We start from the raw sequence: 14,944 nt of genomic DNA, 5'->3' as shown, positions 1-14,944 counted from the left end.
CGTGCTCGAGCCGCGTCGGAAGGGGGTGGATCCCTCAGTGAACAGTGGCTGTACATGCCAGATTTGGCGGGAGCTTCCCAAATAAGCTCCGTGGATTTCTTGGTCGAGTGAAGCGGGTGCCTTACAGGTCCTCTCTTCGCTGCAATGGTGGTGAGGAAGAGGGTGGCAGCCCGGTGCTTGCTACTCTTCTCATCAAGAAACTCCATGGGGTGGATGATGCATGGAGTTCACCGGTCGATCGTTTTCCACTACTTCGACCTCCGCTGCGGGAACAGAGGATCAAACAAGCATATGGTTCCAGCAAGCACTTGTACAACCTCCATGGAAAGGCCCTTCTTTCTTTGCCGAGAGATGGCAAGGATCATGCTCGAGATGGTGGTAGTCACATCTCCGGCGAGGTCGCTCGATGTAGTAGGACTGGATTGCTTTTCTCCTTTTCTTTTAAGGTCTTGTTTGCATTTAGGGAGGACATGTTCGTAATCTTGCTTTCTTTTAGAGTCCTTCTTCTAGTGCGCTACAATTTTTGATATATAAGAGTATACCTAGCCAAAACTCGGGCTCGGGCGGGCCTAAAAAAGCCGACGGTACAAAACTCATGTCCAAGCCCGGCCCGACCCGGCATAGGCGTAAAAAGTGGTTTCCTTAGGCCGCGATCCGGCATGGCCAGACCTTCGGGCTTGATTCTCAGGCCCGGATCCGGCCCGCGGGAAGTCCACGCCCAGCCTGGCCCATGAATTTTGGGTCGGGTCGGGTCGGGGTGGCCAGGCCGGGTTTTTCATGGCCAAGTCTGTATGAAAGCAGCTTCGGGGAATTGGGGGGCCTTCTCGTCCGAGAGCTCCTATGTGACGCTTACCGTGTCAAGTATGTGCTGCTTCGCACACAGGGTGCACTTGGCAGGCTTTCTGGGCCATTTTGTGTTTCTTCCGTTTGTGAGCGAGTTTTTGTTCGCTTCCTACGGTAGGGGGCAAAATTCATTTTTTTATTCTTCTATTTGTTTTTCCTATTCATTATTTTCTTCAATTTGAAAGTGCGGTTTTCTGAAAACACAAACAAATTTATAAATTCTGAAGAATGTTTAGAATCCGGAACAAAATTTGAACAGTAAACTTTTTCTAAACCCAACACAATTTAGAATCCCGAACATTTTTTTTGAAAATGCAAACAATTTTTTAAAATGCGAACATAATTTTGAACTCCATACATTTTTGAAAAAATGATTTTGTTTGGAAATTCATAATAGTTGTTAACATTGCGGAAAAAAGTTGAATGCACGAGACATTTTTTTAAACGTGAACAAAATTCCAAAACTTCCAAATATTTTCTGAAAACAGGAACACATTTTAAAGTTCCAAACATTTTCTAAAATTGCGAACAAAATTTGGAAACGCGATTTTTTTGATTTTTTGTACTTTTTCTGAATTGTGACTAAAAATGTGAAAATAGGAACATTTTTTAAAAATGTGATTTTTTTGTAATGCAAACATTATTTAAAACACCACGAACAATTTTTGAGTTTGTGAACAAAATTTGAAAAATGGGGAACAAACTTCAACTTCTCAACATTTTGAGAAACCTAGACAAAAATTACAAGAGTGAAACAAATTTTCAAGCATGCAAACTTATTATGAAAATCATGAATATTTTATGAAATAATGAACAAACTGAAAAAACATGAACATTTTTTGAACATCTGAGCAATTTTTCAAACCTAGAAGAAAAGTTGGAAAAGACAAACATTTTTTCAAATAGGCAAACAGTTTTGAAAATCACGAATATTTTTTAAACTTGTAAACAATTTTTTAGAAACAGATAAAGAACATTATTTGAAAAATCAAACATTATTTGAAAAATCACCAATTTTTAAAATGTGATCAAAATTTAGAAATTCCAAACATTATTTAAAAAATTACCAATTTTTTGAATTTATGAACATAATTTGAAGAATAGGGAACAATTTTCAACTTATCAACATTTTAAGAAACCAATACAAAATTTTTAAAAATGAATCATTTTTTCAAACAAACGAAATTTTTAGGAAAATCATGAACATTTTATGAAATTATGGACGAAATGGAAATAACATGAATATTTTCTGAAAATCCGAGCAATTTTTGAAACAGGCTACAAAAGTCGTTAAAGGGAAATATTTTTGTAAATAGAATAACAATTTTGGAAAATCACAAACATTTTGTAAATTTGTAACTGAGTTTTCTAAAACAAACAAAAACATAAAAAAATGAAAATCAAGAAAATATGAACTTGAAAAATAAACAAAAACATAAAACAAAGAAATGAAAAAAGAAACAGGAAAAAACCAAAAAAATAAATGAACAGAAAAACAAAAACCAAAAATAAATAAAAACAAACGCAAAATAAAACCGCTAAAACTGTATAAAAACAAAAAAAGGTAGGCTCGCTATCAGGGATCGTTCTTGAAGGTTTTCAAAACCGGCTGCCTATGGCCCAATTCGCTCGATCGGGGTTCGGCTGCGCGAAAGCTCGACATTTTGACGCAATAAGAGTATTTTCCTTCTGGTCCCCTCCTCGTGTTAAAAATAATATCTGTTCTTTTAGTAATATGTTTTGTCAAATTCAGACGGCCGGCTGTCTCTTCTTGTTCGTCCCCTCGGGCTTTTTGGGCCACCACGACGGTACAGCGCACAATCCCGGGAAGAAGACCATGCGCGTCTGCCGACGCAACAGGGAGTAATAAAAAGAAATCTGGTCAGGTCCAGCGTCGAATCCGCTGCGCACTGGGCCCCGCCTCATCACACCCTCCCAGGCGTCCCCACTTCTTTTTGTCAGTTCGTTCGGCCTATTCTCCCTCTCCCTCCCACTCTCGCTCGTAGTTTCGCAGCCCACCCGGCCGGCCAACCCTCGCCGGCGAGGCGGAAGCCAAATGGCCGCAGCCTCCGCCGCCGCTTCGGCCGCGGCGGCCGAGGCCTTCTCCATACGGTACCCTCCGCTTGTTTTTCTCGGCACACGCGGCTGATGCATGCTGACTGTGACTGGTCGACCGAATGCCGCAGGGGGTTCGCCAGCATGATGCGGGCCGTGGACGCGGCCAAGTGCTGGCCATTCGGAGGCGTCGAGGACGGGACTACGGAGACGCCGCAGCTCCCGCCGATGGACCCGACGCCGCGGTCGCGCTGGTGGGCCGACGGGGTTGCGGCGGCGCGGGCGCGGCCGGGTTTTTGCGCTGCGGGCCGAGACTTCGCCGTGGGTGGCGGCATGGAAGATGGTTTGAGGAAGGCAACGAAGAGGAAGGGGTCTCGCGGGAGCGGCGGTGCCGGGAGGGCTAACAAACGGCAGAGAGCGCTCCAATCTCTCTTCTATTTGAAGCACAAGGTACGGTTGGTGCCCCCGCTTTGCTTGCCCTTCCCCCCAGCATTCGCTAATAACCGTTCTCTGGGTTTACAACTTCATACATCATGTTCAGTTTAGTATTACTAGCTTTTGTGAAGGCCCTTGTCACATTGGTAATTTATGTTATTTGCTTGCTAAAATGTAGACTATGCATCCCCTTAAAAAATGTAGACTATATGTATGTTTCTACTGGTAGACATGAACGGTGAATGCAATGCGCCAAACAATGGCCACATTATGTAGCACCGCGGTTAAAACTTCTGCTGCAATGTGGTTGTCTTAGCCATTTGAAGGTGGACACTGGAAGTAGATTTTAAATTTTAATGCATAGTGTTGAGTCTATTTAGCATGTATATATGTATACCTGATCCATCTCATAGATCTTTGTATAGTTGAGGTTGTATCCCACCTTGTATATTATATATACGTCGCTTGCATCCGATCAATACATCGAGAGTTGCATCCTATTCCTCTACATAGTATCAAACTTACCACGATCCCTACCCTAGCCGCCGCGGCGCTGCGTCTCCTCCTCTGCTGCCGCGCCACCTCCTCCTCCGGCTGCCGCGTGCGCCTCCCACCACCCACGCTGCCGCGCTCCTCCAATTGCCGCCGCGCCCCTTCTCCCATGCACCTCTCCCTCCTCTCTACCCAAACCCTACCGTGCCGCCGTTCCCTCCTGCCACCACCATGTCTTCCTCCGGCCACAACATCAACCCCTTCGGTTCCTCCTCCGACTCCGACTCAGAGGTTCCCAACGCCATCCACATCCGCGACGTTCCTCTCTCCGTTCACGTCGACCTACTTCAATCTCCTCTTCCGGGAGTACAATCTTGGTGATCACGTTGACGGCTTCGCAACCTCCTCGCCATGGGCCACGACGCACCCTCATCCGGTGGTTCTTCCTCACCGTCTCGTCGGACATCTTCTGTATCGTCGTTCGCGATGGGGACGATGCCTACATGGTGTGGACCAAGATCAACGGCCTCTTCACCAACAACAAGCTCCAACGCGTTGTGTTCTTGCAACGGGAGTTCTTTGGGAGTCACCAAAACGAGTCATCCATCGACGCCTATTGTCTCCGCCACAAGACCCTCTCCGATGAGCTTAATGACGCCGGCTTCAAGGTTGGAGATGAGCTCCTCCTCTCCACCCTCACCGCCGGCCTCAACAAGGACTTCAGCAACGCCGCCTCCAACCTCACCCTCATGGTCAACCCCACCTTCGAGCGTGTGGTGGCCTACCTCCGCCTTGAAGAACGGCAGATGAAGAACACGCGTACGTGCGCCGTTCACACTGCCCTCGCCGCCGGCCTCTCCCGCGCCTCTACCCCCCGCACCGCCGCTCCAGCTATGGCCACCGGCTCCGCAGCCGGGCCCTATGGTGCCGTTCCCGCTCTCCTAGCAGCAGCAACGCAACGGCGGCAATGGCAACTGTCGCCGTGGTCGTGGTGGCAACCGCAACGGTGGCGGCTCTGGCGCCGACGGCGGTCAGCCGCGCTTCTCCAACACGTAGGTTCCGCCGCCTTGGAGTGGTGGCTACAACCCCTGGACGGGGGTCGTGCATGCCTACAACATGCATCTGCCGCGGCCCCTGCCTCGGGTCTTCTTGGCCTGCATCCGCCGGCGCACCAGGCGATGCTCGCCATGCAGCAGCCGGGCTACGACGCTCCCGCGCAGCCCGGCCACGCCGGTCTCCTCCCTTCGTCTCAGGCTTACGCCGCCGCTCTGGCTGGCGCCCCCTACGGCGCCTATGGTGGCCAACCCTGCCACCACGGGTATCCCTCGGTGGACCCGTCGCTCCTAGCCGCCCTTCAGCAGGCGCCTGTGGCGCCCTACACCAGTGGGGGTGAGCGCACACATGGCAGCACACCGGGGTAACCTTTCCATTCCTTTTCCCACTTCCACTTCTCCCCGCATCATTGTTCGTAATGGTGCCGGCTTCCCTATCTCTCGTGTTGGTTCCACTAGTTTTCCTTCCACATCTAGGCCACTTTCTCTTCAAGATCTCGTTGTCTCTCCTGAGCTTATTCACAACTTAGTCTGTGTTCGTAAACTTTCCCGTGATAATTATGTAACTATGAAATTTGGCGAAGTTGGTTTTTCTGTTAAGGACGCGGGCACCAGGATGGTTCTCCACCGATGTGACAGTCCCGATTATCTGTATCCAGTTCAGCTGCCATCCTCCACCTCCGCTGCACCACGAGCTCTCTCCGTTGACGTCGATCTTTGGCATGTACGCCTTGGGCACCCGAATTCCACTTCGCTTCATCACATAATGAGTTTTTCTTTTATATATAATAAAACAACTGCTCATTCCTATGAAGCATGTCGTCTTGGCAAACATGTTTGCCTACCCTTTAGTTCCTCCTCCAAAGTTGCGTCTTTTCCTTTTGAGCTACTTCATTGCGATGTATGGACCTCTCCTATTTCGAGTAATTCCGGTTTTCTTTACTATCTTGTTATCTTTGATGATTACTCACACTTTGTGTGGACGTTCCCTCTTCGTAGGAAATCCGATGTTCCTGCCACCCACATTGCTTTCTACTCCTACGTCTCCACACAATTCGGTTGTTCCATACTCGCTCTCCACACCGACAACGAGAAAGAGCTTAATAACCTCTCCATACGCTCACTCCTTTCCACCCGCGGCACCATCTTCCGACTCACTTGCCCTTACACCTCTCAGCAAAACGGCCGCGCTGAACGCATCCTTTGCACTCTCAACGAGTGTGTTTGCACTCTTCTCTTTCACGCCTACATGCCACCACAGTTCTGGCCAGATGCTCTTGCCACCGCCACCCTCCTTGTTAATCTTCACCCGTGCCGGTCACAATGGCACTCTCACTCGACCGAAGCTGCAGTACGCTGTTCAGCAGGTGTGCCTTCATATGCACGCTCCCGGCGATGCTCACTGGACCGTGGTGGAGCGGATTCTTCGGTATATCTAGGGGTGTATAGATCTTGGCATCATGTTACACGCCTCCATCGCCACTCACATCATAGCTTACTCTGAAGCTGATTGGGTCGGCTGCCTAGATACACGCCTAGGGATGAAAATGGAGTGAAAACTTTCCGCTTTTCCGGAGGAAAAATGAAAACGGTGAGGAAATATGGAAGCGGAAATGAAAATTTGCAAAACGGAAATGGAAATGGAATTTTTAATGTGAAAACGGAAACAAAAATGGAACAGTGTTTTCCGGTGGAAGGTACGTGGAAATGGAACTTTCCGTTTCCGTGAATATGGAATTTCCCATTTTTACTCTAGACCTATGGCTTCTTTCTAGCTCAACCACCAAATAATACGTAATGACACAATGAGCATAATGGATAATTTGAGGCCCAACTTATACTATCATATACGTGCTCAACTAGACCCTATACACAATTGTCATGTACTAATACAATACTAGGATATGCTGCTAATATAATCAAATTATTTTGTAGCCATGTTAGCAATTCATTACTTTTATGTTGTGTGTATTACTCTATGATTCAAGGGGTTTAAAGGTTTTGGTCAAGGCCCACTTCTGTGTCCGTATCCGCTCTGTGTCTGTTTCCGGTAGTATATGTTTCCGTATTATTTTCGGGGTTTTTGTATTCGTTTCTGATTCTGCAAAACAATATGAAAACAAATATGGTAGCACTCAGTTCCGTCCGTTTTCATCCCTATACACGCCGCTCCACTTCGGGATATTGTGTCTTCCTTGGACCATCGCACATTTCCTGGTCGTCCAAGTGGCAACCCACGGTTTCTCGTTGTGGTGCTGAGGCTGAGTATCGCGCCGTGGCTAACGTTGTCGCCGAGTGTGGACAAATTCACTGTTTTGACCCTTTTCCATTAGTTTAGCACGATTTGACCCTATGTACAAAAGTTTTTCGGATCTGACCTTCTTGCTACCGCCATTCTATTGTCTTTGGCGGTAGGGTAACACATCCTACCGCCAAGGCCTATGGTGGTAGGATTTGCTTACACCGTCACGTTCGTTCGGTGCGAAAAAGACCCTACCGCCATAGTCTATGACGATAGGGACCTTATCGATAGGTCCCTACCGCCACAGACCGCCATAGACTGTGGCGGTAGGGTAACACATCCTACCGCCACATACTCTGGAGGTAGGGTTTTTTCGCACCGAACGGACGTGATGACGTTGGTAAGTCCTACCGCCATAGGCCTTGGCGGTAGGATCTGTTACCCTACCGCCAAAGACAATGGCGGTAGGAAAAAGTCAGATCCGAAAAACTTTTGCACACAGGGTCAAATTGTGCCAAACTAATGGCTAAGGGTCAAAATAATGAATTTGCTCGCAGAGTGTTCGTGGCTTCGTCAACTACTCCTCGAGCTTTCATGCCCTATTGATAAGGCCAATGTGGTGTACTGCGACAATGTTTCTGCCGTCTACCTCTCCGCCAACCCGGTTCATCATCGTCGTACCAAGGATATTGAGCTGGATATTCATTTTGTTCGGGAACAGGCGGCCCTTGGTCATGTACGTGTCTTACACGTCCCTACTTCCCAACAATTTGCTGATATCATGACCAAGGGCTTGCCTACGGTGTCTTTTGAGGATTTCTGGTCCAGTGTTTGCGTTAGCACCGGTGACGCTTCGACTGCAGGGGTGTGTGGAGTATATTTAGCATATATATATCTGTATACCTGGCCCACCTCATAGATCTTTATATAGTTGAGGTTGTGGCCCACCTTGTACATTATATTTACGTGCGCTTGCACCCGATCAATACATCGAGAGTTGCATCCTATTCCTCTGCACATAGGATTCAGATGTAGTAATCTGATACCTTGCTTAATTGAACGAAAAGCCACACCCCTTGTTGTTCTCCTCGGATGGCGGTGGTCGGGCTTGCTCTGGTCTGCCGTGGCGGGGAAGGATGGGTCCACGAGCGGCAGCCCGAGGCGACAAGGGCTTGGTGCTGTCAGTTGGCTGCATTGGTGGCTCGTCAGCTGACAACTCCCCATCTGTGCGGCATCAGGACCTGTCGCCGGTATTTGTATGGCAATGAAGGCATGGTTCATGCCCCCTGGTTCTCGGAGTGATATTGGGCAAACCGTAAGGGTAGCGTGATCTTCATGATTGAAGGATTCATGGATGAACACGAGGAACAAGGAAAAATAAGAGGAACACACACACAAGGATAAGGTTCACAACCAAAGTACTAACTCAAATCTATAAGATGATCATGAAGACCAACAACAAACAAAGGAAGTAAACATAAAGATAGTTCACCCCTAAAACTCTATGAGAGATGCACGACGTGAGAGGTAGTTTGTCCCCAATCCAAAGAGAAGAGGACGGCGGACGTTGATCCCACTGATTCCTGGTCATTGTGGTTGGGATCTAGACTGACCCCACATACCGACACTAGTCTTTCGTGCGCACTTTGTCCTCACTCGTGCGAACCCGAGACTAATTTCTCAGTTGGTCACCCATCCCCAAATTGCTCCAAGCCAAAAATGCTTAACTTTGAGGTTTCTTTTGGATAGACTCTAGGAAAAGAAGGTGCTCCTTGTTGATATGAGTGGTCTATTATTCCTATTGAGTCGGTATGTCACATACACCCCCGTCAAAGGAACCGGCATCCCGTTGGCCTAGCAGGAAGGTTCCCTCTTGGCACACGTCTGTGCGTGCCAGTTCCATCACCTACATGTGTCCCATGTATGCATACTGACCCGCATACGCCCATGTAACCGCGAGGGTTGGCTCTGATACCAATTGTAATGCCTCGGCCAAACCCACCGTTTCTTGGCCATTACGCCTGGAATCTAGATTGGCCCCACATACCATCTTTCTTGCGCACTTTGTGCTCACTCGTGCGCAGCCGGGATCAACTTCCTAGTCTCTCACCCATCCTCAAATTACTCCAAGCCAAGCACACATAACTTTGAGGTTTCTTTCGGATGGGCTCCCGAAGAAGAAGGTGCACCTTGTTGATATGAGTAGTCTATCATTCCTATTAAGCCGGGATCTCATAAGTCCTTGCCTTTGTACCTAAGCAGGCATAGGGCGTCGGCTTGAGGTAGTAGCCAAGTCTCATTCAAATGCAAAGGTAGGTCTAAGAGGAATGAAGTCACCTCAGTTTGTATAGCGCGTGTGCGTGCTCTTGTCAATGGTCCACTTGGCCTTGGCGGTGACTCCATGGTAATGTCAGTGTGATGCTCCTCATCACGGAAGCTAGGTTGGCAACGCCAGCATGGTGAGCTTCTGTTCATTGCAGTGGCAGCGCCGTTATGCCGTGGTGCGTGGCGCTAGTCCCTGCTAGGGCGTTGATGTGTGGGTCTTCTCCTCCCTGTAACCATTGCCTATGTTGGCGGTGGGATCTTTCGGCCACCTCTCTCCTCCTCAACTGCTAGTTGTCTCGTCTCTTGAGCCGAACAAAACGCGCCAATGTTGGCTCGGGATCCCTGGGACTTGGGCGTTCTAGATATGTCAGTCGAGGCTTGTAGCCCGGAGAGACATGTGGCCTGGCTGGCATCATTGTGGTATCTCGCATGCCTGCGAGAGTGGAGCTGTGCCTGTAGGTGGTCCATGATGCGTTCTTGGTGTGTGGTGGTTGTTTTGGCTGGCTGCGTGAGGTTGGCCAGCGTCTGGCAGGAGGTGGTTGATGGTGTTGTCGCTGTGGTAGGCTCATGCTGGACTTGATGCAAGGCGTGGGGTGGTCTCTGTTGCTGGTGTGGTGGGCCAACCAGGTTCTTGGGCTACTACCGATGGCTCATCATGGGCCAACCAGGTTGCGACAAACGAGGGATGTGGCAAGGTGTGTTGATGTAGCGTTCAAGACGCGAGCGGTTTATACAGATGTAACTCTATTTTTCGGCCTAGTCTTAGGCTTGTACAGATGTAACTCTATTTTTCTATTTGTGCGAGGAGTTTATGTGTTCTGGGAAAAAAATCCATTGAATTTATGTTCATGTTCTTATGATGCTAGAAGAGGCCATGGTGCACATAGTTTGTACCTACTTGATGAATTGTAGAAAGGAATAAGCCAATTTTACCTCTCGGACCACTTACTGCCTTATACCACCAATGTTGCAAAACTAGATCAATTTACAACCGAAGGCAGTCTGGAATGGTGGTTCTGTACCTGTGCAGCTTATACCATCAAACTTTGCTACGGTGGTATCCTAGCCAGCAGTGGAAATGAAACGGCTTCAACATAATTAAATCAATGAGTCATCAATATCCCTAAACAATGAAAGTTCTTCTCTTGATTTCTATAGTCTCTTCTTCTCTGTCAGCCTCTCAGCGTTCAAGGAGGGTGTTATTTATTTACCATTGCTGGCTATGATACCGTTCCACAGTGAATTTTGGTCAATTAACCTACTGACATGGTGAAATGACCTCAAAATTTCGACTGCCCTATGGTGTTGACATATTGTTAAGTTACATGTTCTAGATTTAGGTTAGCTATATCCACATTTACTTTTCCATAATTTTAAACATGCTCGTTGCTCTTTCTTTGAAAATGTGTGTCAAAGAAACGTTGAAAGTGCATCTATACAGTTTATTTATTGGTCAGATTATATATAAGTTTTTTGGAGTAACCACCTAATTCCATGTTCGCATTTCTTCTATGTAGTCAGCTTACCTTGTTATTTTCAGCTAATACTATGTAAGATGTCTTCTTTAACAGGAGAGAACCTCTAAACCCCAACCAACATCTCGCTTACTTCAACTCATGCTCCATAAGGGTTTGTTGAGAAAACGAAAAGGCTGTACTATTCCTGCACTGAGAGAACTCGTTATGAGGAAGAAATTGCAAGAGCGACAGAATCAGATGTCAACCCACAGAAACAGCATGAAGAAACAGTCCGGGAGAGCAATGGACCACGAACAAAGCATAAAAATCAGCAGGCCAATTGATTATCCTGTAAATCCTGGCTGTGAAGTAGTGAATCATGTTGCATGCCCTCCCAAGGATGACATTTTTGGAGATCTGCCTCTTTTAGAAAGCTCAAAAGTTATGTTTCGTACTGGAGTTGACATACTCCCTACTAATATAGAAGATTCTTTTGTAGAAAATCAAAATGGATCAGATGCCATATCAGAAACTGAACCATTGAAACTAATGTCTTTTGTTGACATTTCAAAGCAAACATCACTCCACGTTGAAGACTTAGTGAAGAAGGAACAGACTCCTGATAAGGGGTCAACATGCATCTTTCCCAATGATGCAGGAAGGAGTCATTCTTCCTCTGCTGAGTTTGATGGTCTGCTAAATCATACTAGTGTCGCGAAAACTTCTCTTCCTGAAATGCAGCTGAAATCTACCAATGTTCCTGCTTATTGTAACGAGGGAGCAAAATCTGGTTCGAGCGACCGTCCGCAGGGTTGTTTCTACATGAACACAAACTGCTTTCAGGAAATGGAAAGACCTGGTACCAGTTCAGTGGCCGTGAGAACCAGAACTGAAGCAATTAAAAAAGAAGATGCAGCAGTCCATGGTTTAAACAATACAGGTGTCACCGTGGAGAAAACTTGTCTTCCTGAAATGCCGCTGAAATCTACCCATGTTCCTGCTTTAAGTTCTTATTGTAATGGCAGAGCAGAATCTGGTTGTAGCAACCGTCCAAAGGGTCCTTTCCACACAAACACAAACTGTTTTCAGGAAATGAAAAGACTTGGTACCAGTTCAGTGGCTGTGAGAACCAGAACTGAAGCAATTACAGAAGACAGAGATGCAGCAGTCCATGGTCTAAATAATACAACTGTCACGATGGCGAAAACTTGTCTTCCTGAAATGCAGCTGAAATCTACTCATGTTCCTGCTTTAAGTTCTTATTGTAACGAGGGAGCAAAATCTGGTTCTAGCAACCGCCCGCAGGGTTGTTTCTACACGAACACAAAGTTCTTTCAGGAAATGACAAGACCTGGTACCAGTTCAGTGGCTGTGAGAACCAGAACTGGAGCAATTGAAAAAGATGGAGATCCAGCAGTCCATGATATAAATCATACAAGCATCACTGTGGCGAAAACCTGTCTTCCTGAAGTGCAGCGGAAATCTACTCATGTTCCTACTTTAAGTTCTTATTGTAACGAGGGAGCGAAATCTGGTTCTAGCAACCACCCGCAGAGTTGTTTCTACAGTAACACAAACCGCTTTCAGGAAATGACAAGACCTGGTACTAGTTCAGTGGCTGTGAGAACCAGAACTGAAGCAATTGAAAAAGATAGAGATACAGCAGCCCATGGCAAGAAGAGCACTGATATTTCTGGTCGATTGGTTCCAACCGAATACTATCCTTCATGTGAAGGCAGTCTATCGCCCTCGGTTATATCACAGAGGACTTTCAATGCAGGAATAAACGCAGATGGCATGTCTTCTTGCAGGATTGTGCCTGCCCAGGAGTATGTCCCTGCTTCTAATCCTTGTAAAGTTGCAAGCAATGTGCATCATGGAAGTAGAAAGTCTGTGGATACATGCACATCATTATCTATAGATGACCAAGGTAGCTGGCACTCAAAATTTTACCCAGCTCGCTCTCCGGCAAGTATCAATTTGCCTTTTATGAAGCTACCTGGCCTTGAAAAGATGGAGATCTCAAGCTATGATCCGAGAACAGGTGAAACTAACTTTGTGAATGGACGATCAATGAACACAGTAAGATACCAACAAGAGAAGCAGGTGGGTGGCATGGCCAGTACTATACAAGGTCAAAATAAGATTGGTTTCAGCGATTCTCAAGCTGGCAAAAAGGACCCGGATGGTTTTGTGAGACGTGATAATTGTCATCTGCACCAACCCACCATGCGCTTAATGGGCAAGACAGTTTCACTTTCTAAAGGTAGAATGGAGCAGGAGGTACCAACTACGGGGAAAGTCTGGATTGACAAAAATATTATGGAAGGAGACCATCCCTCATCAATTTCATGCCAGTTGCCCCCAAAGAGGGTGTTCCCTTATCATGATTCTGTGATGCTGAGAACTCGTGTTCATGAATCTTCAGATACTTTGCCAAGGATCCACAACAATAACAACAACAGCAACAACAACAACAACAACAACAATTTGCCAAGGATCCCCAGCAGTAATTTTGCAGAGGCAAGGCCTATTGTCACTGATGCTCAAAATCATAGGCCGCCACAGACTAATATTGTTTCTTCAGCAGTTAAAGATTGGACTTGGAATTCGGGCAGTCAATTTGGCCAGCAAGCTCAGGTAAACAAGGAATCCATCATAGGTAACTCAAGGACCAGGCATACGGAATTGTCTCAGCCACCCAAGTTGACAAGCATTCCTCGGAACCAATACTTGCAGTCAGGCAATCCTGCATCAAGCATGTATGCAGAACACACTTTTGTTGGTTCAGCAGTAAATCGATCTTCTTCTTCATTTCCACAGTGGTCATTAAATACAAGCATGCGGGGGGAGTACCAAAATCCCACTTCATTTGTTTACGAAGATCCTAGATCTGTTCCTGCCCACCAACCTCCCTGCCAAGTAGCTGGAGCGAATCTATTTTCGGCATCAAACATATTTTCTCATGATTACGGTACAAAAAATGCCGAGTCCAGAAACTCTTATCAGCGAGCACATCCTTCTCTTCCAACTAGTGCGGCAAGTAGGTTTCATGACTACTGTACAAGAAATGCCGATTCCAGATACTCTTATCAGGGAGCACATCCTTCTCTTTCAACTAGTATGGCAAGCAAGTCCATTTCAGCAATCAGCCTGACATGCACTGGCGGTGTCTTGAATATGGATGGCAGGAAGGGTGTTTCCATGGTTGATGAAAGGGGCAAGAGACCAGGTTGTGCAGATAATGTTTCACAGCAACCTGCAAAGAGGCAGCTAGTTTCAGACAAACAGGAACTATCAACTTCAATGTTCCCAAGCATGGAAAAATACTCATTTGGCTGGTCACTAAATGACACAGTTGGCCCGCGGATGCTTGACTTTAGTAACAAAAATAGCAGGACATGCGACAAAAATATCCGAAAATGAAAACTACACTTTAGGGGGAAATTCAGTTCCAGTTGTTGAAGCAAGGCCAGGGACTGTAAGCATGGTTGCAGGAGCCAAAACCACTCTTAAGCCAGGTCAAAAGCCGAATGATCATCCGAAGATGCTTCATTCCACTAAATTTTCAGTTGGTATAGTGGAATCTTCAGAAAGAAACAGTGGAGTGTTCCTGTTCCGCTTACAGTTCTGGAGCTTTTTTAGTACTCCCCCGTTCCAAAATAAGTGTCTAAACTTTGTACTGATTTTAATACAAAGTTATACTAAAGTCGAGACACTTATTTTCCGACGAAGGAAGTATTTGAGTAGTCAGCAAAAGGGAAGCTGAAGTAGCCTTTTCTACATTTCAAAAGATGTTAGTTTAGCAATCATTCGATTGCTCCTATTCTTGTAAAAACTTCGCGGCCAAATGTGCAAGAATATTTTTCTTAGAATATACATTACCATGGCATATCCTAATGCAAGCACGGGGACATTTAAATCGTCAAATAGTGTATATGTTCTGACCCCTTAACACATATCGGTTCAAATCTGTAATCTGCATAGTCTTGGGCCCAGAAAATAAAGCCATCATATGCTGCTGGGAAAGCTGCCAAGGAACC

The 14,944-nt window shown here is 46.4% G+C and overlaps 1 protein-coding gene across 1 annotated transcript; it reads left to right on the top strand.

Moving 5' to 3' along the window:
* Positions 1-2,833: 2,833 nt before the first annotated feature.
* Positions 2,834-14,833, top strand: LOC123444331. Its single transcript, XM_045121016.1, has 3 exons — positions 2,834-2,955; positions 3,030-3,348; positions 11,016-14,833. The coding sequence occupies exons 1-3, from the start codon at positions 2,900-2,902 to the stop codon at positions 14,325-14,327; spliced, it is 3,687 nt and encodes a 1,228-aa protein (XP_044976951.1). The 5' UTR covers positions 2,834-2,899; the 3' UTR covers positions 14,328-14,833.
* Positions 14,834-14,944: the final 111 nt, after the last annotated feature.

Source organism: Hordeum vulgare, chromosome 3H (genome assembly GCF_904849725.1).
Source record: "Hordeum vulgare subsp. vulgare chromosome 3H, MorexV3_pseudomolecules_assembly, whole genome shotgun sequence".
Lineage (NCBI taxonomy): Eukaryota > Viridiplantae > Streptophyta > Magnoliopsida > Poales > Poaceae > Hordeum > Hordeum vulgare.
Note: the sequence above shows the minus strand (reverse complement) of the source record. Positions and strands in the feature narration are given on the sequence as shown.

Bases quoted from the DNA above. Each gene is read 5' to 3' on its own strand.
- LOC123444331 (XM_045121016.1), top strand. From the start codon at position 2,900: ATGGCCGCAGCCTCCGCCGCCGCTTCGGCCGCGGCGGCCGAGGCCTTC. The intron at 2,956-3,029 runs GTACCCTCCGCT...CGAATGCCGCAG, and splicing joins GCCGAGGCCTTCTCCATACG to GGGGTTCGCCAGCATGATGC. The intron at 3,349-11,015 runs GTACGGTTGGTG...CTTCTTTAACAG, and splicing joins TCTTCTATTTGAAGCACAAG to GAGAGAACCTCTAAACCCCA.